The following is a 25,654-nucleotide window of genomic DNA, read 5'->3' as shown; positions in this document are numbered from 1 at the left end:
CTCTTACTGCTCTAGTTGCATAGATGGGTAAACAGATTCCCCTCTGCGCCCTGGCTCCCCACCTACTGAAGTTCTGAGATAGCTGGGGAAGAACATCTGCTATGATGGCTTTCTGAGGCACATGCTGCTTCAACCACCAGAACAGCTTGAAACTGTCTATACCTGATATTTTAGTGTGACAAAAAATTTAAAAGTCATCCTGTTATTTACAGAATATGAGCATCTTGAAGACAGGAGAAGGAGGTGGGGCAAGATGGCAGAAGATGGGGTTCAGCAATTGTCCCCTTCAGAATCATCAATTTAAACCACTATATATGCACACAGTACTTTATCAAGAGCAAAAGAAACCAGGGAGAGATCATAGTACATGGTTACAGCTTAACAATAAGCAAAAAAATATTGAACAAAGTAGGAAGAACCGTTTTATATTAGTTGTGTTATCCCTTCCTCAACCCAAGGCAGAACAATGCCAAGACAATTACTACTTGCTTGGGGAAAAGAGAAGAAAGCAAGTGCAGTATTTTTCATAGAACCCCAAAGCTAGTCTCACCACACTAAAATCCAGCACCAGGAAGATCTCCACAGCCCATAACCCTAGGCTGTTATCTGTCAACTGAACCTTAAGACCCATTCCAGTGTGGATGAGAGTCCATAGCCCCTCAAAGATGGACTCAAATTGGCCTGTATAGCTGCTGGCCAACTATGGTAGCCTTGAGCTCCAAATAACCCAGCAATAGGCAGGCTTCTACAGATGTTGGTTTAGATTCCACCCTGGTTGGGTGCTGGCTATGGTGATCCTGGGCTTAGGGATCACAACAGACAACTTGTCTAGAGTTTTTAGACAGACTTATCATTAAAGAACATTTCCAGACGAAGATAGACTGCAAAGACTTGAGTATCCACTACCTGCCTACCTCTTCAGTGTGCAGGCATCCACACATTACCACAGGGTCATGCATAACCACAGAAACAGGACACCACTAAACAGACAAAGAATTCTGATAAAGAATACAAAAAAATTCATTTTAAAGAAACTCAGCAAACTTCAAGAAAATATAAAGAAATAGTCTATAAATTTATCAGAGAAATTGAAATAATTAAAAACAATTAGCAATGCTAGAGCACACAAATACAATGCACATAATATATGAACTCAAAAACAAGTTGCTTAAAAATATACTGTTAGAAGAGAAAGAAAAAAAAGCAATGTAAAGGACTGAAGAAAACTTATAGGATTTATGAGCCAGCAACAGAAAACAGAGTCATTGATATTGATATTCAAGGAGTAGAAAGAGATTAAGGGATAGAAAGGTTGCTTAAAAAAAAAAAACAAAACAGAAAACTTTCCAAGCCTGGAGAAAGATATAAATACACACAAACAAGAAAGTAAAAAGTCTCTATTCAGCTTCAATCCAAATAAGATTATGCCATGACATACAGTTGACCTTCTATATCTACAGGGTTCACATCCAGATCCAACCAACCACGGATAAAAATATTTGAAAAAAAATTTCATTCCTACTGAACATGTATGAACATTTTTCTCATAATTATCCACCAAATAATACAACATAAAAATGACAATTATTCACATAGCTTTTATAATTTAATAGGTATAATAAGTAATCTAGAGGTAATTTGAATATACAGAAGAATGTGTGTAGGTTATATGGAAATACTTGCTATTTTATACAAAGGACTTGAGCACTCATGGATTTTAGTGTCTGCAATGGGCACTTACAATTCTGTGTGGATCTTGAGGAACAACTGTATTTTAATTAAACTACCAAAAACAAAGACAAAGAATGTGTCCTGAAAGCAGCTGAAGACAAGAAGGAAATAACATACAAGAGAATTCTAATGTGCCTAGTAGCAGACTTAGCAGAATCCTTACAGTCAGGGGAGGATGGGATGCTGTATTTAAAATACTGAAGGGATTTTGCCGCCTGCTGCACAAGCGCAAACACCTGAGTTTGATCCCTGGTACCAAAAAAATAAATAAAATACTGAAGGGAAAGAGTTTTTTTAAAAAACATATTAACTAAGAATATTGTACCCAGGAAACTGTCCCTCAGAAATGAAGAAATGAGATGAAAATTTCCCCAAACAAAAGCTGAGGGAATTCTTTACCACCAGATTTGTCTTACATGAAATAATAAAGAAAATTTTTAAATCAAAAGAAAAGAATGTTAATGAGTAAAATAAAAACATCTAAAAGTATAAAACTAACTGATAAAAAAATGAACAAAGACAAATTCAGAATACTCAAATATTGTAATGGTGGTAGGTAAATCACATATATTGTTAGTAGAAGGGTTAAGAGGAAAGACTAATAAAAGAATAATCACTATAATAATTTACTGAGGGATATAAAATATAAAAAATTATACATTGTGATCTCAAAATTCAAAATATGAGGTCAGGGAATGGAGTTTAGGTGTGGAACCTTTATTTACTTTTTCAATCAAAGCTAAATGAGTATCATTTTAAAGTAACCTATTATAAGTATATTTTTGTAAGCCTCAAATTAACCATAAAGTACAAACCTATAACAGGCACACTAAAAATTTAAAAACCCAAGGAATCAAAATATACTACTAAAGAAAAATCACTAAATCAGAAGGGAAGAAATAAGAGAACAGAAAAGGAAAAAAGGATCTACCAAAAAAAATAGACTAACAAAATGAGGGTAGTCAGTCCTTGTCTAGTAATAATCACCTTGAATGTAAACAGATTAAATTCTCCAATTAAAAAACCGAGTGGCAGAATGGATAAAACAAGAAAGAGATTCACTATGCCTGTAAGGACACAAATAGTCTGAAAGTGAAGGGTTGCTAAGAAAATATTCCATGCAAACAGAAACTAAAAGGAAAGAGAAGTAACTATACTTATTTAGGTAAAAAAAGACTATAAGTCAAAAACTGTAAAAGAGGCCAAGAAGGTCATTATATAAGATAAGGTGTCAATTAAGTATGAGGGTGTACAATTGTAAATATAGGCATCTAGCATTGGAGCACCAAAGTGTATGAAGCTAATACTTCCAGACTTAAAGGAAGAGTTGAACTGCAATAGAATAGTATTAGGGGATTGCCATACCATACTTTCAGCAATGTCTGAATGTCAGATCATTTAGAAAAAGGAACAAAACAAAACATCAGATTTATTGCCCCCCCACCACTTTTGGTGGCACTAAGGATGGAACCCGGAGTCTAGTATGCTAAACACGTGTTCTACCACTGAACTATACCCCAGCCTTGAACACTGAGTTAAAATTGCACTCTAGACCAAATGGACATGATAGGCATTTCCAGTGCAGTCCATCCAACATTTGTACTCTATTCAACTACAATAGACACTATGGAAACAGTTGGGATATTTCTCTAAATATTAAAAATAGAGCCACTATATGATCCTGCCATCCCAATCTTGTATAGATCCAAAGGAAGGAAAATAATATATTGAAGAGATATCTACAGCTCTATGTTTACTGAGCATTATTCCCAATAGCCAAGATATGGACGCAGTCTAAGTGTCAGTCCACAGATGAGTTGATAAAGAAAGTGTGGTACACGTACATGATGGAGTACTATTCAACCTCAACCAAGAAGGAAATCTTGCTATTTGTAGCAACGCGGATGAGCCTAGAGGATATTATGTTAAATGAATAAGCCACGCACAGACAGACAAACATTGTGTGACATCACTCATATGTGGAATCTACAAAAAGTTGCAGATCTCATAGGAGTTGAGAGCAGAATGGTGGTTACCAGAGACTGGCATAGTTACAGGGAGGGAGGATGGTGGGGCTGTTGATTAAAAATTTTATAATTACTTAAGGTAGAAGAAATAAATTGAAGATATTTGCTGTACAGCATAGTGGCTATAGTTAATAAGCATATGTTGTATTTTTGAAAAATGGTAGTTGATATTCAGCATTGTTATCACAAAAAGAAAATAACTAGGTGAGATAATGAATTTGCTTACTAGAGAGATTTAACTATTCCACAAAGCATATATATTTAAAATATTCTGTTGTACTTGATACATACCATTTTACCTGTCATTTAAAATATAAGAAATATGAACATCTTAAATTTTGTTTTGCATTTCCAGAATAAGTTAAGTATTAATTACTGTGATGAACACAACATAAAATATTAATATTGAGAAATAATAAAAGCAAAGGTAAATTTTGGATAGATATTTTCCTTCTGTAACCCTATGATGACTATACTCAGTTGAGAAAAGTTGATTCACGCAGGCCCAGGGGAAAAATGATAGAGTTTCCATGGTTTCACAGTACAGAAAATGAAGTATGAAGATTTTTTCCAGGCTGGAAGAAAAATAGAGACATCTTTCAAACAAGGCTAAAGGCATAAAGGGGGCAGCAACCACTTACACACAAGGGAGTCTGGAACTTGCTCAATCTGTTTGTGGTGGTTCTTGTTTGATGTATCATTTCACACCAGCTTAACACTGAAAATAATGTACCAACTTTAAGGGAGTCAAATTCCCCTGCCTGATAAGGATAAAAACAGTATCAAATTTGTACATTCTTAGAACATAGGAAATTATGGGAAATCTTTATTTTGGTGCTTTACGCATTCATTAAGCATTTATTGAAGGCCTTTTAGTATCAGGCACTGTTAAAGGCAATAGATATAAACATGAATGAGGTAAAATCCTTGCCCTTGGGAAACAAGGCCCTTCAGGCTGGTGGGGAAGCAGCCAGTAAAACTTGACAAACTCTGTAGCAAATTATACATAAGGAGCTAAGCTTTGGGTGAGGTGGTGACTGGTATTTGAATGATCTTGAAAGATGAGCAGTATTTGTTAAGTGAAAGTGTTGCACCCAGTGAGAGAGAACCAACCAGAGACCCATATTAAATCCACACAGGAGTTTATTACGGGCCGGGCCGGGACCCGAGCCGAGCATCAGACTCGAGCCTCAACTGGGGGGTGACAAACATGTTTTATACACCTTTGAGGCCAACAGTTTCTAGGCCCCTCTATGGGATAGAACTAGTAAAGCAAGCAAAAGGTACAGAAGCGGAACGTCCTGCTGTTAGAACATTTGTAAAACAATAGTTGATTAATTGTTGTTTCTAAGAGACTCTCTAAGGGGAGGAGGTTTCTAAGCTTCCTCCTTCTGAGTTCATCTAAAGGGCAGGCAGGTGGGTCAAGCAGCAATATGGAGTCTGTCTTGCTAACAAGGGTCCTTCAAAAGGATGAGCAGTTGCAGTGCAGGTGGATGGAACTGCAGAAGCCAAGGACGGAGAAAGGCACACCTCAGGCCCATTAGGGATTTCCATGTGCAGCCATTAAAGGGCATGCAGAGAGCAAGGGAGAATTCAACACTTTGGAATGAACAAAAAAAGACTCCTGGTTATCTTTTCAGTGCTGCTTATATGAACCTGAAGAGATAACACACCATGGTCCTTAACTAGGTATTTTATAGTTCTGCAGAGGTTAAAGATGACTTATAGAAAACTGATAGCAATGCAAATAATTCTTGTCTGTAGACATGTAAATAAATTCTGTTCTGGTTGAGGGACAACATTCTCCTCTCCCCAGAAGTAGGTTTGGCATCTGCCTACAAATTCATTTGAATATTCCCAGTCCTGTGGTTTGTCTGTTCTTTGCCCCCCCATCCCTTTTAACTAGCTGTGGCATTTTATAGGTGCTTGCTTTTAATTAATGAATAAAAAAGATTTTTGACACAGATTCTCTTTATATTTGCATGAGAATCATGAGATTATCTCTTTTTAAAAGGAGAAGGATTAGGCCAAAGACAAAAAGCTTTTCTTGTGATGCTAAGGAGTTTAGTCTTTCTTCTAAAGACATGAATAGCCTGTGAGGAATTTTAGGAATGAGGTATCTTGTAGTTTGAACCTAAGTGTCCTTCAAAGGCCTAACACATGGTACTACTGGGAAGATATGAGAATGTTAAGAGGTAGTCTGGTGGGAGGTTTTAGGTCTTTTGGGTCTTTTGCCCTTGAAGGGGACTGTGGAATCCTGGCTTCCTTTCTTTCTGGTCACCATGAAGTATTTACCATGTGTTCCCGCCATGATTTTCTCCTTTGCCACGGTCCAAAAGCAATGGGACCAACTGAACGTGAACAGAAATTTCTAAAACTGTGGGCTAAAGCAAACATTGCCTCTTTTTAAGTCAATTATCTCAGTTGTTTTGTTACAGTAATGAAAGCTCATAAATGTCTCAGGCTGACATTTACATTTTGAAAAGGTCACTGACTCAGTGCCGAGGAAGAGATAAAAATGGGAAGGCTTAAACTGGAGAAACCAGTTAGGATGAAATTGTAGTAGATCATTCTGAAGGAAATGGACCCTGTCCTCAGAAAATAGCTGTGGCTACAAAGAGGACAGGGTTGCATGGAGAGTTACATAAGGGTAAAATTGACACTGTAAAAACCAGACTGTTTGAGTATTAAGAATTGACCTGCTGTAGATCTGTTAGTAAATTTCTCAAAACCCTTTGAGTGATGTGTGCCCTGGATTCATAACCTCCTTTGTTATTTTCTGTATAGAGCTGAAAAAGAGCTAGGCACATAAGAGAGAAAAGACATATTTAGATTGAATACTCATATCTTTGAGGGGTGTTTGTTTTGATTTAAGTTTTTGTGGCTATGAAGAGAAAGGGAGACAGAGTTATATTCTTGCTTATTTGCTCACTTTTTTGAAGGTCTCCCAATCTAGATCATTGGATAACTAAAAAAACCCACTCACGTTTCAACTTCTTCTTCTTTTTTTTTTTTTTGGTACCAGGGATTGAACTTGGGTCCTTGTGCTTGCGCAGCAAGCGGCGGAACCACTGAGTTAAATCCCCGGCCTGTATTTCAACTTCTTGATAATTTAAAATCACTAGGTTGGTAAACAGCAATGGGAGGATCGTCCTAGTTCTCAATGAGCAATAATCAGCGGTGTCTGCCTAATCCCTAAACAATCAAGTGTCAAGAGCAACAAAATAGTGCATACAGGATCTCAAAAAATTCCAAATTCTCTCAATCTTAACCAACCATTTTTCTTAAATAAAACAAGCCTGTCATACTGAGTATGTCTTAAAGAGCAAGAGTAACTGTAACAGGGATAGAGGAATGAGTGGAGAAGTTAATGCCTTGGAGATTTTGGTGGGGGGTGGGTGGCATCACCACACTTCTTTTTCTTTTTTCTTTTTAGTACCAGGGATCAAACTCAGGACCTTGCGCTTGCGAGGCAGGCGCGGTGCCACTGAGCAACCTCCTCAGCCCTGCACTTCTGAACACACTAACCTCATACACTTTACCTCCGTATTTTGTCAGAGGGCTGTCCCCTGAGAGCACAATGGGGGCAGCAGCCACGAGCAGAAGCTTGAGAGCACCCTTGCCTGTGCTGCATGGGAACAAATCACAGAGACAAGAAAGGGAAGGGCAGGGTTAGTCTACAAGAAATCGTTTATAAAAACCATAGCTATTAATGGAGACTTCTTGTAAGTCCTAGCTTTTCATGGCTTCTTTTCCTATAGGTAGATTTGACAGAACAAACTATTGAATTAAAATGTTTCACTATTCATTCATTCATTCATTCATTCCACAAACATTTCTGGGTATCTCTCTGTGCTGTGCACTGTGCTGGGGACTAGGGATGTAGGACGCATCCTGTCCCTGTGGAGCAGGCAGTCCCAGCACTCAGCTGCCTGGAAAGCAAAAAACAAGGATAAGGACAAAAATGAGCAAGCATGACAACAAAATAAACAAACAAAACCTCTGCTGGTTCATAGGGTCAGAGACTAATTATCCTTTGCCCACTGGCTACACAGTTTACAGACCTGCAGAACATTTTGTCAAAGGCAGGAGGGTTGTTATAAACATGTACACTAGTTGAAATGACACTCAGAAGCTTAATGTTGAAAGAGGCAAAAATCAAGAAAGATATAACCTGACAGTGTGTTTCTATATTATTCGTGCAGTTAAAAGTAAATCATAAACCAGAAAAGAAAACAACTATAAGAAATTTGCTCAGTGATTCAAATGGTGCTTGCCTCTGCGAAGCAGGCTTATGGGTAACATTTCTCATTTATTCTTGTTCTCTATTTTCCAAATACTTCATATTGATTACAATTTTTAAAAAATTCACTCTAAAAAAATGAAGTCAGTCAAATCAAGATTATGTAAGGTAAACGAAACTGAGGTGAGGCAGAAAAATGTAAAAGCTACAGCTCACCAAAACATGTCTGCCCCCCTTCCCATATACAAACCTGTGTGTGTGCATGCACACTGAAGGGCAAAGCTACTGACTCAGGAGCACATGTAATTAATCCTTTGCCACGGTCTAAACTAGTTTGTAGGTTAGCCATCCATGCACTGGCTATTCAATCTTATTCTAGCTAAAAACCAAACCAAAACAGTAATTGATCATGGGTTACAAAGAAATAAGTGAAGAAATATACTACTTGGGAGTCAAAACAGTGTAATTTTAAATGTATGTATATGTATATGTATGATTGCCCTTGCAAAAGGCATGCCTATTTCTCTGGAGGTGAAATGAGTAAGAGTAAGGTGGAGCCTTTTTCCCCCTTTTACTACCTACCAGTCATTTATATGAGCGACACTGATAAGCATGCGCTTCTTTGGCCTTGTCTTGAATGAGTAATAAATTTGTGGAAAACAAGAAAAGAAATAAAGATGGCTTCTTGTGTACCAAACCTCAGGCACACATTAGCATGAAGTGGCCAGTGACCAGTAGCAACTAAACATTGCCCTTGAGGTCACTGTGTGACGCGTCATCCTCACCTGTCACACATGGCCATGAGGAGACTCAACGTGAGTTTTGCAGCTCTGGGATGCACCTGTGTTTCCACACTGGCCCTCTGAAACAGCTCTTGGAAGGTCTGAAAAAGCCGTGGCACAGAAAGGAGCCCTGCATTGGCCTCCCAGACACGTGGCTGGACTAAGACCTCCTGAATCAAGGTGCTGCTGACCAAGTCCACTGTAAGAAGCAGATGGGAAATTGAGCCTTCAAATAAATCAAGTGCCTTCTAGGGTTTAAGTAAGAACATCTTATGTCTGCTGTTTTCCTTAAAGGCTCAATCAATTTTTTTTTTGGTACCGGGGATCAAACTCAGGACCTTGTGCTTGAGAGTCAGGCCACAAAACCACTGAGTTAAATCCCTGGCCCCTTAAAGGGAATTAAATACGACCACCATATGGATACATAATTTTTGAGTGTAATTCAGGCATTACTATTCTGATGGTCAATTTTATTTTGGAAAACTATGCTTTGAGATAATAAAACATAATCAAAACTTTATTACCAGTATAATCTCTAGGTTGTCATTTTGTGGAATGAAGTTAAAAAGGAAGAGAAGTGAGAAACTTGAAAAATAAGCCTTCTAACCAAGTTAAGACACCATGGTGATAAGTTAGGAAAAAAATCTTTTATCTTCTGCATTAAGTGGACTGAACAAATTAAGCTTTCATGTTCAAATCATCTTTTCTGTCTGCACCCTAGCTTCAGAAGAGGACAGCGTGTTAGGATGTTAATTGCCATAGTTAAAATCCCCAGTGATCTTTGTAAAGACTAGTTGCTGAATTATCACTCCTTTTTTTTTCTTTTTTGGTACTGGGGATCGAACTTGGGACCTTGTGCTTGCAGGGCAGGCTCCAGAACCACTGAGCTAAATCCCCAGCCCTGAATTATCACTCTTTAGGCACCACTCTTTTTTTTTTTTTTTTTTTTTTTTTTTTTTTAGGCACCACTCTTGTCTTAGAAATATCATTTTAAAAAACCTTGGTTCCATCAATATTATAATCTAGAAAATGCACTTAATAAAAACTAGAGTTGATTATAAAAATAATAGTTTATTTCATACATATATATATCTTCTAAAAAATTGTACAAGGCACTGAATAGAAAGAAGAATGAAATGGAGCTAACCCTATAGTTTCCAATGGGCAGAGGACGACAGATAAAATTAATAAACACCCCATGTGTCACCTGAGAGTGGGGATGTCAAGAAACCGAGAGTGGCTGGCATTTGAAATGCTTCAGCCTGTGAAATGATAAAACCCCATGCTTCTCTCTACTTCATAAATCACTCTCACAGATAAGGAAGCCAGCAAGTATCATAAAATTTTTATTTGTTCTCTGATATTGCTTTTAAGGGGAGCGTCTAAGGAACAGAGAAGAGGTTTTAGGAATGGGGCTTAAATAAAACCTGGCCCCAGCTGGCTGAAGCTGTACACTGTTTTATCATTATTTGATCTCAAACCTTGTCACCTGGGCTTGGAATTCTGAAGGCAGGAAGTTTTATTTTCTGTGGAGATTCTGTGTTCCGGCAAGCCAGATAATGGTGCTGTCCATTAATTTCACACCAGGTTTCCTCAGCGATACTCTTCGGGCTGGCTGCTTGGAGTTCATGTGACACTTTATCGCAGTGTTTGGGGTTTTTTGTTTTGCTTTGTTTTCAGATATTTGGATACTTTTTCTAGTTAGAATTTTCACTCACTGACTTATGCATTGTTAATATTTCTCATAATTATTATTTATATTCACTGTTTCCGATGGCAGGGATAACAAAAAGTATAAAAATTTAAAAATCTACATTCTCCAATTATGTTGTTCTGTATTTCTAAGCATTAATGATGGAGACTTATGGGCACTTTTGCTTGTAACTTTCTTTAATGGGAGAAAATCTTCATGAAAATGATTGGGGTAATTGTGTGTGTGTGTGTGTGTGTGTGTGTGTGTGTGTGTGTATTATGAGGGATTGAATCCAGCATGATTGGGGTAATTGTGTGTGTGTGTGTGTTTGTGTGTGCGTATTATGAGGGATTGAATTCAGGGTTTTTGCACTAAGCTATATCTCCAGCCCTTATTTTTTATTATTTATTATTTATTATTTTTTTGGTACCGGGGATTGAACTTGGGACCTTGCCCTTGCGAGGCAGGCAGCAGAGCCACTGAGCTAAATCCCTGGCTCTCTTATTTTTTATTTTGAGACAGAATCTGGCTAAGTTGTTAAGGTGCCCAGGCTGGGCTTGAACTTGGAATCCTTCCACCTCTGCTGGGAATAGATTTTTAATGAGCACATTGTATGTTTTATTTATCCTCAGAATTTAAAAAATAGTAATAGGTGAGTTTTATTTGTCTAGAGTGGTGATTAAAAAATACTGTTTGTAAAGCCCCAAATCCTTTCTTCAGAGGAATCTGCTATAGAAGCACAGTACAGAAAACAGAGAAATACAGTTGTTCTTGTTGAGGATGTGGTATCTGAGTATTCTGCCTGCTTCCATCTCTTCTTCCCACCTTGTTCCCTACCTCACATCATGTACAGTTTGTGAAGCGCAACTGGAAAACTGTCTGTCTTTATTACTTATTAGGTAGAAGGGAAAATGTAAAAATTGCAACAATCAGAAGTTACATCAGTTTAAGTTTGATATAAATGTCAGAAATTATTTCACATGAAGTGATTTTAATGCAATAAAGAACGTGTGAATGATTAATAACTTTGGATATGGTGAATACCTGAATTTATTTCACTATGGAGAAATTTTACTATATTTTACCTAGAAAACAGTATAAGGAAAGAAAGCCATAGTACTCAAACAGATATACATTTAATTCAAAAGGGGGATTCGAGGGAACTCTCTAGCTGATTTTAACTTTTATGGCCTGTATATCTTTTATTTGACCATTCCTTTGCATGGTCAGTTATAGATAGGAAATACAATTTGAACATTCAATTTGAAATTTAAATTTTTGTACTTAAATCTGTAAGGACAGATCCTTAACTAACTTTTTGGTAGTTGTATTTTGTGTTGATGTTGGTATCTTGAAAGGAAAACGAAAACTAAATGTTTCTAGAAGCCAAATAGGAAAACTAAAAAAATTGAAGTCCTCATCCACAGTCATTTTCTATTGCCAGTAACAAAGCCACACAGTGACACCCTCCACACACCCCACCCCACCCCCACACAGAGCTGGTCTTCTCTGTCACAAATGAGCTCAGTGCAGAGGCCCAACCTTCTAGAACCCAGCAGTTACCTGCATGGGGAGGGAAAAGTTCTGGTTTCTGTATGACTCTTACATCACACATCATCAAGGTCAGATATTTCAAGGGATTCAAGAGAGCTTGTACTTACACTGGCATAGAGTTTCCCATGACTGTAATTTGAAGGCTGTTCTAGAGATAGAATTCTCAATATTATTAAGAGTGTCTGTACAGGAAATATGAAATATCATGGGTAAAGGACTGTCTTATTATATAAATCCCACATCCTAGAAGGAAATCTTAGAGATCACGTAGCCCAAAATTAAGATGGAAAGCTTTCTTTTCTATCCACAAACAAATTCTGCAGTAATATACTTACCGTGTCCTACTGCTGGGAGTGACCCTAAGAGTACTCTCTGAATCTGCCAAATAAAAGAGTTCACCAAAAACTAGTGAGTCCTCCTGCATCAATCTTTTCATTTTTTATATAAGGCAATGTACTTGTGAAACAAATAGTACAAAGAACTGTAGAACATAAACTCAATTTTGTTAGTATATTCCAGTCTAATGTGTATACATACATGAAAAAGATGCAAAAACTATGCAAATATTTAATGAACTTTTAGCACCTGATCCTGGTATAATTCTACGTCCTTGAAAATACAGCAGATAAAAATCCTTACTCTTGCGGATTTTAACTTTTAATGACATCCATCTCATTGTTAACAGTGAGTAAGTGAAATACTGAAATTATTGGTGCTTTTAGTTATTTTTTACTTGCCACTATTATCTAAATCGTCCATGAAGGGCATATATTATTTTTATAATAATTAATATATCTTATTTTGAGGTTAACATCAGTCCAGCAATGGCGAGCATTTCTGAGCTCTCCCCAGGCACTGAGTGTGTAGCTGCCCATTTCACAGTGTGGAGGAGAGGACAGAGCCCAGGAGCCAGCCATGCCTAGTTCTACCGCTTCCTTCCTGTCTCCTTTAGGGTAATTTAGTTTTTGATCTGCAGTTTCTACATCAGATAAATAAGGATTATGATACATTCCTCATAGGGTATTTGCATGACTTAACTACAAACATGTAAGTAATATACTTAATAAATTGTTTCTCTTCCTTTCCTTGAGGACCTATGATTTAAATTGGTTTCATCAGTCCTCCAGATTTGATTTTCATTTTGTTTAAGAGACATGTAACAACCACATGTCTTTTGGCCATCACATAACAGAATTACTTGTTGTCTAATACAAAAATGATCAGTCTTCATATCTATCAAAACTGAAAACTGCAGAGTAGATCACCCCATTCATTCATACCCTCTTTAATGTCATCCAGAAAAGATTTGTAAGGGCATAACATTAATTGTTTAATTTTAGGCACCTAGAATTTCCTGTTTTAAGTGATTATTGTTGGTGTAAAGCACTGGTCTTCAAAATATGGCTCCAGGGCCAGCAGCATCAGTACCACCTGGGCACTTGTTAGAAACACAGATTCTAACAAGATTGCCCCAAAACCTCAACTCCATACTCTAGAAGGGAGATCTACCGACATTTGCTTCAACAGTAAAGTAAATCTTATGTAAACTAAGGTTTGAAAACTACCTGTGCAGAGGGAGTTTGTTGATTCTGGAGCAATTGTCTTGGATCCGGCCAACTTGCAAATGATTTTTAGGGATTATTTACATAAATGATCAGATAATCTGCAAATCTTGATAAAAGCTGTGAATGTCTTCCTTTCCAGTATTTCTACCTTGTGAATATATGTGTTCATAGATTAAAATTCCCAAATAGGAACAGCAAATTTCAACTCATTACTCTATTCCAAATCCAACCAACTGACACTGATTTACTGGAGGGTTCTCTGGACAAGGTCTGTCAAGGAATGCCTGCTTTGTTTGCAACAGTGTGCAGGGGACAGTAGAGGTTCTGTTGCCCTACATTTTATTTATTTATTTTTTTGCTCCAGACTAGTGATGTATCATAGTGGTGATATGGAGTATTCTTGCTTTTCTCCTTCCTTACTTTTAATAGAGATGTCAAAAATAACCATTTAACATGTAATCAACATAAAAGTTATTAATGAGGTATTCATATTAAGTTCTTGAAATCTGATATCTCTTTTACACTTGCAATACATCTGAATTCAGTCTAGCTACATTCCAAGGGCTCGATACCCATGTGTCTAGTGGCTGCAGACTTACAGCTCATTTTAAAGACCTTTGGGAGGGAGCTGTTCTGGGGGCTGAACTGGCCTTAATCTTTTGATTATGTGTCTGGAGTCAGGGTTGCTGGTTGGGTTGAGCTGGAGATCTAAGAGTCATTGGGGAGGGAACATACAACTTATCCAGGACAAGTTCCCTGGAACCTGGAAATCAACAGTCTGAAGACCCAAAGAAAGGGTGGAGAGGGCATGTGAGAACATTGAAGGAATTGACAGAGGAGAAAAAAATAGGATCCACTGCTACAGAAGAAATAGATTACTGACTCAGATTGAAGAACACTCCACTCAGTGGCTCACTGAGAAACAGAGACCAGACCTGGATCAGGAGAATCTTGTACATTGGTGGTAGCAGTGAAAGTGCGAGACAATATTCCCTAACCTCCCACTCCAGGGGAAAAAGTTGGTAAGTGAGGCTCCTGCAATTGGTGGCTGCGTGCAGGGCCACTATTTTGTGCAGAGAGGTGCAAACTTGAACTCTGACAGCAGAACAGCATTGCTTTCTTCCAGGGCCACTTTGCTGTCCTGAGAAAGTAGGAAAGAGCTGTCCAGTCATGATAGACTCTCAGCAGAAGGTCAGCAGATTGAGGGAATTTATGTTAAGAAGCAGAGACTGGATCCAGCCAAACTGAGCTCCCAGGACTACCCAGGGGCATTAAAACTGGCCCCAGCTACAAAGGATGGGAGGCATTCCCTCTGCTCTGTGACTGGAGATGCAGGGGGACAGCAGCCTTGGCAGATGGCAGAAAAGGGACATTCCCCAGCTGCACTGCGACCATGGACACAAACAAGCAAACAACCTTAGCCAGTGGTAGGACAAAGGATTGCTCCCACCCCCACCCAGCCAGAACATGAAAATAATCAGAGATGTGGAACAGAGGACCCCATTCAAGACCTGGGAGGCACAGCAGTGCCTAGACCTAGGCATAGCCTCAGGCTGTCTCCAGCAGAGGGCACCACAGCAGCTGAGAGAGCTGTGAGGACAAGAAGACAGTGGGGAGACCTGGGCAAGAGACACTGGGAAGGCTGCTGATGGACAAGGGCCCTTCTCTTACTCTTGGAAATCAGAAACAGCCCTGTGTTCAGCATTGATCCCCAGACCTGATGGGGCTGCACAGCATATTTCTTTCAGAATGAACCAATGTGAGGACAGAATTTCAGATATAGAAGATAATTGCAATAAGTGACCAGGAAAACAGAAATCTCTTTAAAATAGTAAGGGACTATGAGAAATCGATCCAGAAGCTGCTAGATGATGGAAAGAAGAATAACAAGACTGATTGGAGTCAATCAAGAAACAGGAGAGAGTGCAGATGACATAAAAATATTGTTCACAGGGCTGGGGATTTAGTTCAGTGGTTTTGCCACCTGCTGCGCAAGTGCAAGGACCCGAGTTCGATTCCCGGTACCAAAAAAACCCCACAAAAAAACCAAAAACAAACAAACAAACAAACAAAAATATTGTTCATAGAAGTGATGGCAGAAAACTTCCCAAGCAGGGGAAAAGAACTTGACATACAGATAAGGGAGGCATATGGGACTCCAGCTAGCCTTAATCAAAAAAAATCTACACATAGGCATATAAGAGTTGGGATTCCAGAAATCCAACAGAAGAACAAAATTCTACAAACAGTGAGAGAAAAGAAACAAATCACATACAAAGGAAAGCCCATCAGAATCATAGCAGACTTCTCAATGCAAACCCTCAAGGCAAGAAGAGCTTGGAGTGATGTATTTCAAGCCCTAAAGGAAAACGGCCTCCAACCCAGATTGATGTACCCTGCAAAACTATCTTTCAAAATTGATGGAGAAATAAGATACTTTCATGACAAAGAGCACCTTAGGAACTTCATGAATACCAAACCAGCACTCCGAAATTTTTAGACAATATCCTAGGAAAAGACAACCCCAGGAAGCACAGCAGAATGAATCCATCAGGTGTGACAAGAAATTAAATGTAAAGGGGGAGAATCCAACAGAAAGAAAAAGTCATGACAATGATAAGTCAATATGTATCAGTTATAACCATCAATGTTACTGGTCACAAATCGCCAATCAAAAGAAACAGACTGGCAGAATGGGTCAAGAAGCAAAATCCAACAATATACTGCATACAAGAAACACACTTAGTTCAGAAAGAAACTCATAGACTGAAAGTTAAAGGGTGGAAAACAATACTCCATGTGAAGGAATGGAAAAAAAAAAAAAAAAAAGAAGGAGTAGCTATCCTCTGCAGATGAAGTAGATTTCAAACCAAAATCTGAAACACTTCTGGTCCCAAGAATTTTAGATAAGGGACAGTCAACCTGTATGTACAAATCTATTGTGAACGTGTGTTTTCATTTCTCTTAAGTAATACAAGAAATTTCTATATTGTTTTCCAAAATGGTTTTTATTATTTTATTCACATTAGCATTAATAGAAAGTTCTAAATGGTTCACACCTAAGCTGACATTTGATCTTTTAAAACTTTTAACTTCATCTCCCTAATGAGTGTATAATATGATCTTATTATTGTACTGATTATTATTTTTCTGATTCTAGTGTTGCACACCTTTTCTTGTGCAGTACTGGCTATTTATCACCTTCTTGTGTCTACTTTTTAATTGGGTTGTCTATTAATAAGCTGTAAGAGTTATTTATATATTCTGGTCATAGGTTATATGTGTTATAAATATGGTCTGTTTAACTTTTCATTTTCTCAACGATGTCATTTAAAATTCTAAATTTTGATGGAATTTCATTTATCAATTTTTTTCTTTTATACATCATGTTTTTTGTATCCTAGGAAATTCTTGCCTACCCTAAATTCATGAACATTTTCCCTATAATTTCTTCTTAAAGTTTTACAGTTTTAGTCTTTCATATTTAGGTTCACAGATCCTTTCAAGTTATTTTTATGTATGGAAATAAAGGGTTAAGGTTAATTTTTTACACCAGGTGTTCTAGTACCATTTGTTGAAAAGACTATCTTTTCCTCTGCTGTTGAGTTTATGTTCTACAAAATGTTAATGTTCAATAATCTTTCAAAACTCAGTGGACCATATATGTGTGGTTCTATTTCTAGTTCTCTGTTTTATTCCATTGATCTATATGTCTTTCCTTACACCAACACTGCCTTGATTACTGTAGCTTTAGAAGAAGTCTTAAAATTAGGTAATAAACGTCTTCCAACACAGTTTTTTTTTCTTTTTACTTTTCCAGATCCTATGTACTCCTACATAACTTTTAAATTTCAATATCCAATTCTTTATTTATAGCAAGTATACACACACCTGAATTTTTATATATACCTTGTGTTTTCTAATCATGCTAAATTCAAGTACAAGTTCTAGGGGGTCCTAGAGATTTCTAAGTATTTTCCCTGTAGATGATCATTTCATTTACGTGTAAATATGTTACTTCTACCTTACCAATCCTACGCTATTTGTTTATTTTTACTGACAGAATATTTTGGTTTGGGCCTATGTTTCAAAGTTTAATGGACAGATGAAGAGTAGGCATATCTGCCCTTGTTCCCTACCTTAGGAAGAAAGCATTGTATCTTTTCCATTCAGATAAGGTATTTTTGCTGGAAGTATGTACATGTCTTTTATCTGTTGAGAAGGTTCTGTTCTACTTCTAGTCTCCTGATAGCTTTTACCATGAGCAGCTGTAGAATTTAGTCCAATACTTTTTCTGCAACTACTGATAGGATCAAACAGCTTTTTCCATTCCTCTGTTAAAATGATGACTTATAGGGCTGGATCTTCCAATGTTGAACCAACACTGCCATCCCTATAATAAATCCACTTTCTACATACTTCCAGATCTGACTTCTAATAGTTTGTTTTGTTAAACAAATTTTTATCTATGTTCATACTTTTTTCTTCTATTGTCTTTATCCAGTTTTAGTATTAGCACAATGTTTTCTTAAAATGAGGGAAAAGTGCTCCTTCTTTTTTCTGCTTTAATGTTTGATATAATTTATCAGTTAAAATGTATATGAGCCTGCTGTTGTCATATAGGTAGGTTTTCAAGCTAGGAATATACCTTCTTTAATAGGTGTTATTCAAATTTTATATTTCTTCCAGAGTTAGTTTCATTAATTTGTCTTCCAAGGTACTTCATAGAAGTTGTCAAATTTATTTCAAAAAATATTTTTGTAATGTGCCTTCTATATCCTTTCAAATTCTGTAAAATTTGTGGTAATGTCCTCTAAATCTTGATATTGTAATTTAAAAATATGTATAATTGATATTGTGTAATAGGAAGAAAAGGTCTAACGGAGTAGGGGAAGTGAGAGGGGTAGGGGAAAGGAAAGAAGGGAAACGAAAAAATATGAGAAAAGCAAAGAAAATAGAAGCAAAGTCTTCGCCAATAGGGAAGGGTGGAGGGGGTGAAGGGAGGGCAGGGGAATGGGGAAAAAATAAGAATCAAGATATGTCATGTAAAGTTACAAGATCCCAATGATGAGTGTAACTGTATTTTATACCTAAAATGTACCAATAAACTTAATGGAAAAAAAAAATAAAACTTTAGAAAGAGTGAGGGTTTGGACTAGTTGGAGTGGTGACAGAGAGAGAGGAAACCAATTGCAAACTTTGGAAAGAACTGCCCAGCAACTCTGACTCCAATAGTTCTAGTGATAACAAATTCCAATTTGTAGAGTTTACACCCCCTAATGCTCACTCTAAGGCAAGAGCTCCACATATACCAAGCTCTGAGCCCAATACTGATTTGTATCTGTTATGCTTAGGGGAAGAAGCCTTGCCAAAGACAAAGCAGCTTTCATAACATCAGCTGATTACCACAGACCTCAGGCTATTGGGAGTAAAGGGGTTATGTGCTGAGGAAGTTCTGTGATTAGAAACACAACCAGTCCTTTGGCCCTCACTAAATGGATCCCAAAAATGAAACAATGGATTTCTCAGTGTATTTCATGGATTCAGACATATGTGAGTGGATAATTTATGGTGACATTACTTTTTTTTTCTTGTTGCAGCAGTGGGAGAATTTAAAGAATGAAAAGAGAATTTTTCTGTGCCCATTCCTCGGAGTGTTCCAAGGTCTAAGCTCTTTTTATTTATTGGGGAAATCTAATGTCTTTTTGAATTTAAGAAGCTGTCCTTGAAGTCTACCTTGTTTGTAGGGCTTAGCATGAAAGGACAGACAGGCCCACCAAAGAATTGATCTGGAGTTTTCCTGGAGAGGGAGAGAGGTTGATGCCTGGACAGGAATTTGGGATTGGAGCCCAGGTGATTTTCTAAGGCTGCATGAAATAGCTAAGGACACTAGGGATGGAGAGTGGACTCCAAAATCAAAGGCAAAGATAATACATGGTACCGCAACAGTAAATCAGACCAGGCAGTCTGATCAGATTTTAAGGATAGAAGCCTCCAAGTTTCTGTCTGTCTCTAAGGAGTGGCTTCTTCTCAAACTTGACTCAGTCTACAGTTCATACTGAAGCACAGTGACTTCATTTAGGTTTGGAAGATGATGCCTCTTACCCTTGAATGTTGTGGCATACGTAAGGTCCTACTCTTGCACATGTGGATACGGAGCACTAGACACTTTGCAGAGCTGCAGGGGTTTCTGCATTGGTGAACTCAACAACAGAAGATCAAAAATACTAGAAAAAAATAAGATCTGCACTGAATGTGAACAGACCTTTTTCTTGTCATTATTTCCTAAACAATACAGTAATGACAGCTATTTATATAATATTTACATTTCATTAGGTATTACCAGTAATGTAGAGATCAGTGTCCAGGAGGATATGCATAGGTTATATACAAATACTATTTTTACATTTCATATAAGAGATTTGAGCATGTACAGATTGGCATATCTGCAGGAGTCCTGGAACCAATTCCTTGTGGATACCAAGCAGCAAGTAACTGTATACAGAGGCAATGATCATTATAGGCTCATGACTCAAAGACACCTACCCAAGGTGAATCCGGGCTGTGTCCAAAAACTGTCACCTAAACAAGAGAACTGGTTCAAGAACCCTCCATATCTGCCTTTTTCTTTTTTCAACAAATTCAAAGATCCCAAAGAACTAACAATTTGCTCTAATTCTTTTGTTATTCAATGTTTCCTTAAGTTTTAGAAGTGCTTAGTTTTCAGAGATAAGTCCAACATTAGAGAATGGAGGAGAACAGAAACATGCCTGGTTCTGTGAGGAGAAAGAAAACAAATTAAGAGTGGACATAATTGTGTGGAAAAAATTTACAAAAGTGTGATGCCTAACATTTTTGTTCCTCTGGAAGTTGGCTAGTTTTGTGGTCTGGTTCCTCTCAGTTGCACTAAGTGGATATAGAGAATCAACAAACCAAAGGCTCTGCAGGTCCCAGATGTCATTCTTGGTGGAGGAGGAGCTCTGTGACCGCCTGACCATCTGGCCCATCACTCCTGTCAAGTGAGGCTTTGCAGAGTCATCTGATGAAGCCATGCAGCATAACATGGCAAGCTGTGTTACAGTGGAACAGGGAAAACAAGTGTGCATCCCAGGCAGTCTGCCTCCAGCCCTGCTCTCTCAAGACTTCATTTGTCCTTTTTGTCCCCCTGATGATGGGAGAAAACTCAAGAAAAGAAGCATTTGCTGGATGTTTCAGACCGCAAGCTATGAACAAAGTAGTTTCATTGCTTGAAGACATTAACATAAGCCACACATGTTCATGCTCATGGAACAATTTGGGAAATGTCATTTGCTCTCAACAATTTTCAGTTCTGCTTAACCACATTATGTTCATCTTCCACAGATACTGCTGAGAGTGTAATAAGATTTCCTTCAACTGACCAGCATCTAATTTGATGATCTACAAATATATACTTTAGGCCTGTGGTCCTCAAAGCATGGCCCCAGCCAAGTAGCATTGGCATTGCCCTGGAACTTGTCAGAAATGAACATTCCTAGTCTCTGTCCCAAACCTACAGAAACATAAACTTCAAAGCCGAGTCCAACATTTTCATAAATGTTCCAGATGACCTGCATGCATACTAAATTTGAGAAACACTGCTTTGAGGAGAGAAAGTTGAGCTTTGTATTACTTGTGATTCATGTTAAACTTACTGAGAGCAGAGCTCCAATTTGGGAAACTCAAAGGTAATTTGAATCATTTATAATGCTGTTTTAAATAAATAATAAGAGCACACAGAATTTTATATCAAACAACTAAAGTTAACAATCTAGATTAGCTATGTGGAAATGGTTGCAAATAGATCCAGTAACAAAATGCTATGGACCAGTCCTTTGCGTAACTTGGCATCCAGAGATGTTAAGAGAAAGGAGAATTGGTTTTTTACTACCCATTTATCAAATATTTCTATTTGACAGTGACAGCTGTGGGACCTTTCTCCCAATTTTGGGCCTACATTGCACTGTGAACTTACCCTTGACATTAAAATATCTGTAGTGATGTCATCTTAGTGCCAAACTGCAAAGATAAGTAAAAATAACACACTTTTTGTGCATTCAAATAACAATTTAAAATGTATTCATATCAATATCAAGTTTTTATTAAATTATTTTTGGTGCCCAAATACTCTTCAACACATTGTAGATTTCTGTTTAGAAGAGAAACACACTTTAATCTCCTAATAGAATCTTTTTTCAGCCAGAAATTTGCCTACTGCCTTAATCTGTGCCTAAAGTTTTGTTTACAAACTATGTGCAGAAACTTCACAACATTACTCACTTTGTTTATTGGAGCCCAATGGATGAATGTCCTGAGATGACAGATAGCAGGAGGGTTATTGTGGTTAAAAATGAACCAATATTTTCTGCAGAAGGTTTTGCAATGGAGGGGTGACTGGGGGGAACAAAATCAAGAGTAGATAATTTTACCTGTGAGACAGTGATCGCAAGGTGTACAGGGAGATCATGAAATCTCTTGAGAGGAGAAAAAGGAGGAACATACTCACAGCACTTTTCAGAAAGCTGAGAACAGCTCCTAAAACTAGTATCATCAATACCTAGGACTTTTGAGGCATTATCATTCGTAAAGTAGATTCTATCTTCATTTCAAGAAATTTACTGAAATTTAAAGATAAAATTTGAAGCTCTCAATTGCTTAAATTTCTAATAATACTATGCTAAATAATTCTAGATATGAAATTTCTAACAAATACTATTTACATATATATAACATATATAAGCACATATATATGTGACTATACAAAATTCAGTCAATATTTCCTGTGAGAAAGAGTAGTCAATTTGTTACCTCATTAATAGTTTAAAAGTTACAACTAAAGTTTAAAAGTTTAAAGTTACAACTGTTGTTCAAACTATGTTCTTTCAACAAAAACAATGAGTTATGTTGTAAGAAAGCCTTAAGTAGTTCTGAGAAAAATACAACCTATTTGTTAATATGGGCAGTTGAAAATTGTTTTAAAAAGTTACGTAGTCATTAAATTTAAATAGTATTTACTTCTTTTTGATGAATGAATGAATTAAAATACACATCATCTGTGCAGATAAATATCATTACACAGAGAGAAACTAAAGCAAAACCTTATTACATCAGTTCTACAAAAATGTGATAGTAACAACAATAATCTGAGAATTGCCAAAATGTTGGAAGTTTCCAAGTATATTCAGGTAAGATCTATTTTGAAAAATTGCAGAAAGGGAAATCAGGCCAGCACTGTCTTTGGTGCAGAAGTGCTTCTGCAGGTGTCCGCTGAGGTCCCCACCTTAAAAGAAAGTCACCTTCCGTCCAGCCAGGGTGGCTGGAGATGCACTCTGCCAGGTCCTTACCTGTCCTAGTTTCCTCAAAGAAGCGTTCTAGTCAAACAGTCTGTATAAATGACTCAGAAGTTCTGGCAAAGGAAAAGCTGAGTAATATCAAGCTTCTGGATGTAGCATCCCACGCTATGTTCATTTGTTGTTTTCACTGCCCAGCAACTACACACAAAACAATGATGTTTGTGGCTGCGCCATTTGTAAAGGCTCCCCAAAGTGCACTCATTAGTAATAAAGAGCTTGAATAATTTAAGGCCATGTGTACATCTCTGCTTCAAAGGGCCTTAGTTTTGTGTGTAGTAGAGAAATGTAAAACATTTTCTGGGTGCCATGGAGAGCAGGGGTTACCATAGAGATCGGGAAATAGTGAGAAGCACTCCATACCCAAACCAATCGAGAAAAGAGTTGCAAAAAAATGAAATCTAATTCATTTTGTGAATTCTTGTATAAACACAGAAGTATGTTTATATATGTTAAAAGGCACTAAATGAAAATCTTCAAATGGATAATTATAATATGTGAGGCAAACACATTTCCTCTTAAATTTTAAATATAACTTTAAAATGTCTTATTCCTAAGATAGTTTAGTTTAAAAATTAACCTGTTCTACTTCTACTGGGATTTTTAAAAGGTTGTATAGCATGAACCAGATATATTAGAACTTTACTATTAAGGTCTTCTGAGTACTGAGGAGGTAAGAAATCGATTTTAACCTGTATCTCAAAAATGGCTGAACCTCAAGCACAGATGTGTTACTCACAGTGTAATGCCCAGTCCATACCTGGAAAGCCAAACATCCAAGAGTGCATGGTCCCAATCGACATGCCTGAAACAACCTTGATAAGCAGACACAAATCACTCTGGAATATCCCAATTGAAAATTGAGTATAAAGCCCAAGAATAGCCAATTTATCATTCTCTTTTTGAGAATTTAGTATTATGCCTCTTAAAAACTGAAACTGGAAACATCTTAAAAAATGAAAATTGATAAATGGGAGAAGAATGGGGTCAAAAGAGGAGGAAAAAGAGTTTTTCTATAACCAAATAAGACAAAAATCTAGGAAGAAAGGAAATCAATTTCACACGAATTCTAGCTGAATGCTACAAACTCAAAGGTGAAATCATATTTAGAAGTTCTGATTACATTATAACAGCATCAATACATGTTAAAGTATCTGAAGTATTAGCAATAGGAGGAGGTTTGAATGTTTTCTGAATGCTGCCATGTTCAGGTTTCAGTAGATCTGTAGTATAGATTAATTCCTTGGATCAAAAATCTTGTGCCAGGGAATTGGGCCTTTAGCTCAGTGGTAGAAGGAAGGAAGGAAGGAAGGAAGAAAGAAAGAAAGAAAGAAAGAAAGAAAGAATGGAGGAAGACATGGAGGGAGGGAAGAAAGAAAAGAAAGTTGTTTAAAGTTCCAATCAAAATAAAACATAATTAAATAGGTCTTAAACCGCATAAAAATGTATCAGAGTATACTGAAAAGTAAGTTAAGCAAATGGACAGTTGATAGTCCTGAGCTTTTAACCTACTGGGATTTTGGACAAGGTTAGAAAAAAGATGTGAAAGCTTTTGGTTTCACTAACTTCTGTTAAGTGAACTCTAGTTATCGTTGTGACCTGTGGTTCAAGTCAGCTAGACAGTCAGTAAGACCTCTCCTCCCCTCCCTCTCTCTCTTCTCTCTCTGTTTTTTTGGCACCAGTGATCGAACTCCAGACCTTGAGCTTGGCAGGCAGGCGGCCAAACCACTGAGCTAAATCCCTGGCCCTTCTCCCTTCTTTTTGTATGCAGTTATGAATCATATCCAGTTATTGGAATTTTACAACATAAAGGACTGAGGAGGAGACATCTTTTGTTAAATGGTAGCAGTCTGTGTAAACCCTAATTGGTAATTATCTTTACCTTCTGAATGAGCTCCCCCTTGAGGAAGAAAGCGGGAAGAGGGTTCAATCAATACAATTGCAGCTTGCTCGGGTTTAGAAATACACATTTCCGGCCAGCCAGAAACTGGGCACAGCAACTGTTGTCTGAGGCAGCCAGGACTGCGTTCACCCTCAAGCTGGTGGCTCCTTACACATAAACATATGAAGACTGTAACTCCCAAGAGAGAAAGAGGAGCCTTGAGACATTATACCTAAAACTACGTGAGTAGTCCCTCATGTAAGTTATAAGATAATTTTACACATACATTTGCATACACGATGAACAATTTCAGAGAAATAGATTGCTAAAATTGACTCCAGAAAAAAACAGGAAACCAATACCAAGGAATATACAGCAAAAGAACTAAAAGTATAATATTCTATGCCAAGAGAATTGTATGTGTCAAGTATTTGCGGCTCTAAAAATGCAAGATTCTCATACTGTGGATGTGGTTAGAAGGCACATGGAGTTATCAGGTTCATTTTAAGAAATCAGCAAAATTCTGCACGCTGAAATAAAACAGTCATAATTTCTCTCTCTTTTTTTTTTTTGGTATCGGGGATCAAACTCAGGTCCTTGTGTTTGCACAGCAGGCGGCGAAACCACTGAGCTAAATCCCTGGGCCACTCTCTTCTGTCTCTCTATTCCACACATATGCTCAAAACAAAAATATGGGTCAATGTTATTTATAAATATGCATGAGAAAAACTCCTCAATAAAGAACTTAGAAGCTGCATATTAAAAGACTAATTTACTACATGAATTTACTACAACTGGGTAGGTTTTAT

The 25,654-nt window shown here is 37.4% G+C and overlaps 1 protein-coding gene across 1 annotated transcript in view; it reads right to left on the bottom strand.

The window, feature by feature from the left end:
• Dytn (dystrotelin) overlaps nucleotides 1-12,553 on the bottom strand; it is a 58,282-nt gene extending 45,729 nt beyond the window's left edge. The window contains 4 exon segments of the mRNA XM_021263434.2: nucleotides 6,422-6,558; nucleotides 7,301-7,386; nucleotides 8,787-8,982; nucleotides 12,138-12,553. Of these exon segments, the coding sequence (XP_021119093.2) occupies nucleotides 6,422-6,558; nucleotides 7,301-7,386; nucleotides 8,787-8,982; nucleotides 12,138-12,237 (519 nt within the window). The 5' untranslated portion in view covers nucleotides 12,238-12,553.
• Nucleotides 12,554-25,654: the final 13,101 nt, after the last annotated feature.

This window comes from Heterocephalus glaber, unplaced genomic scaffold, assembly GCF_053883595.1.
Source record: "Heterocephalus glaber isolate CG9 unplaced genomic scaffold, H.glaber_assembly_v1.0 deba00000621, whole genome shotgun sequence".
NCBI lineage: Eukaryota > Metazoa > Chordata > Mammalia > Rodentia > Bathyergidae > Heterocephalus > Heterocephalus glaber.
The sequence above is the reverse complement of the archived record's forward strand: the minus strand, read 5'-3'. Positions and strand labels throughout refer to the sequence as shown.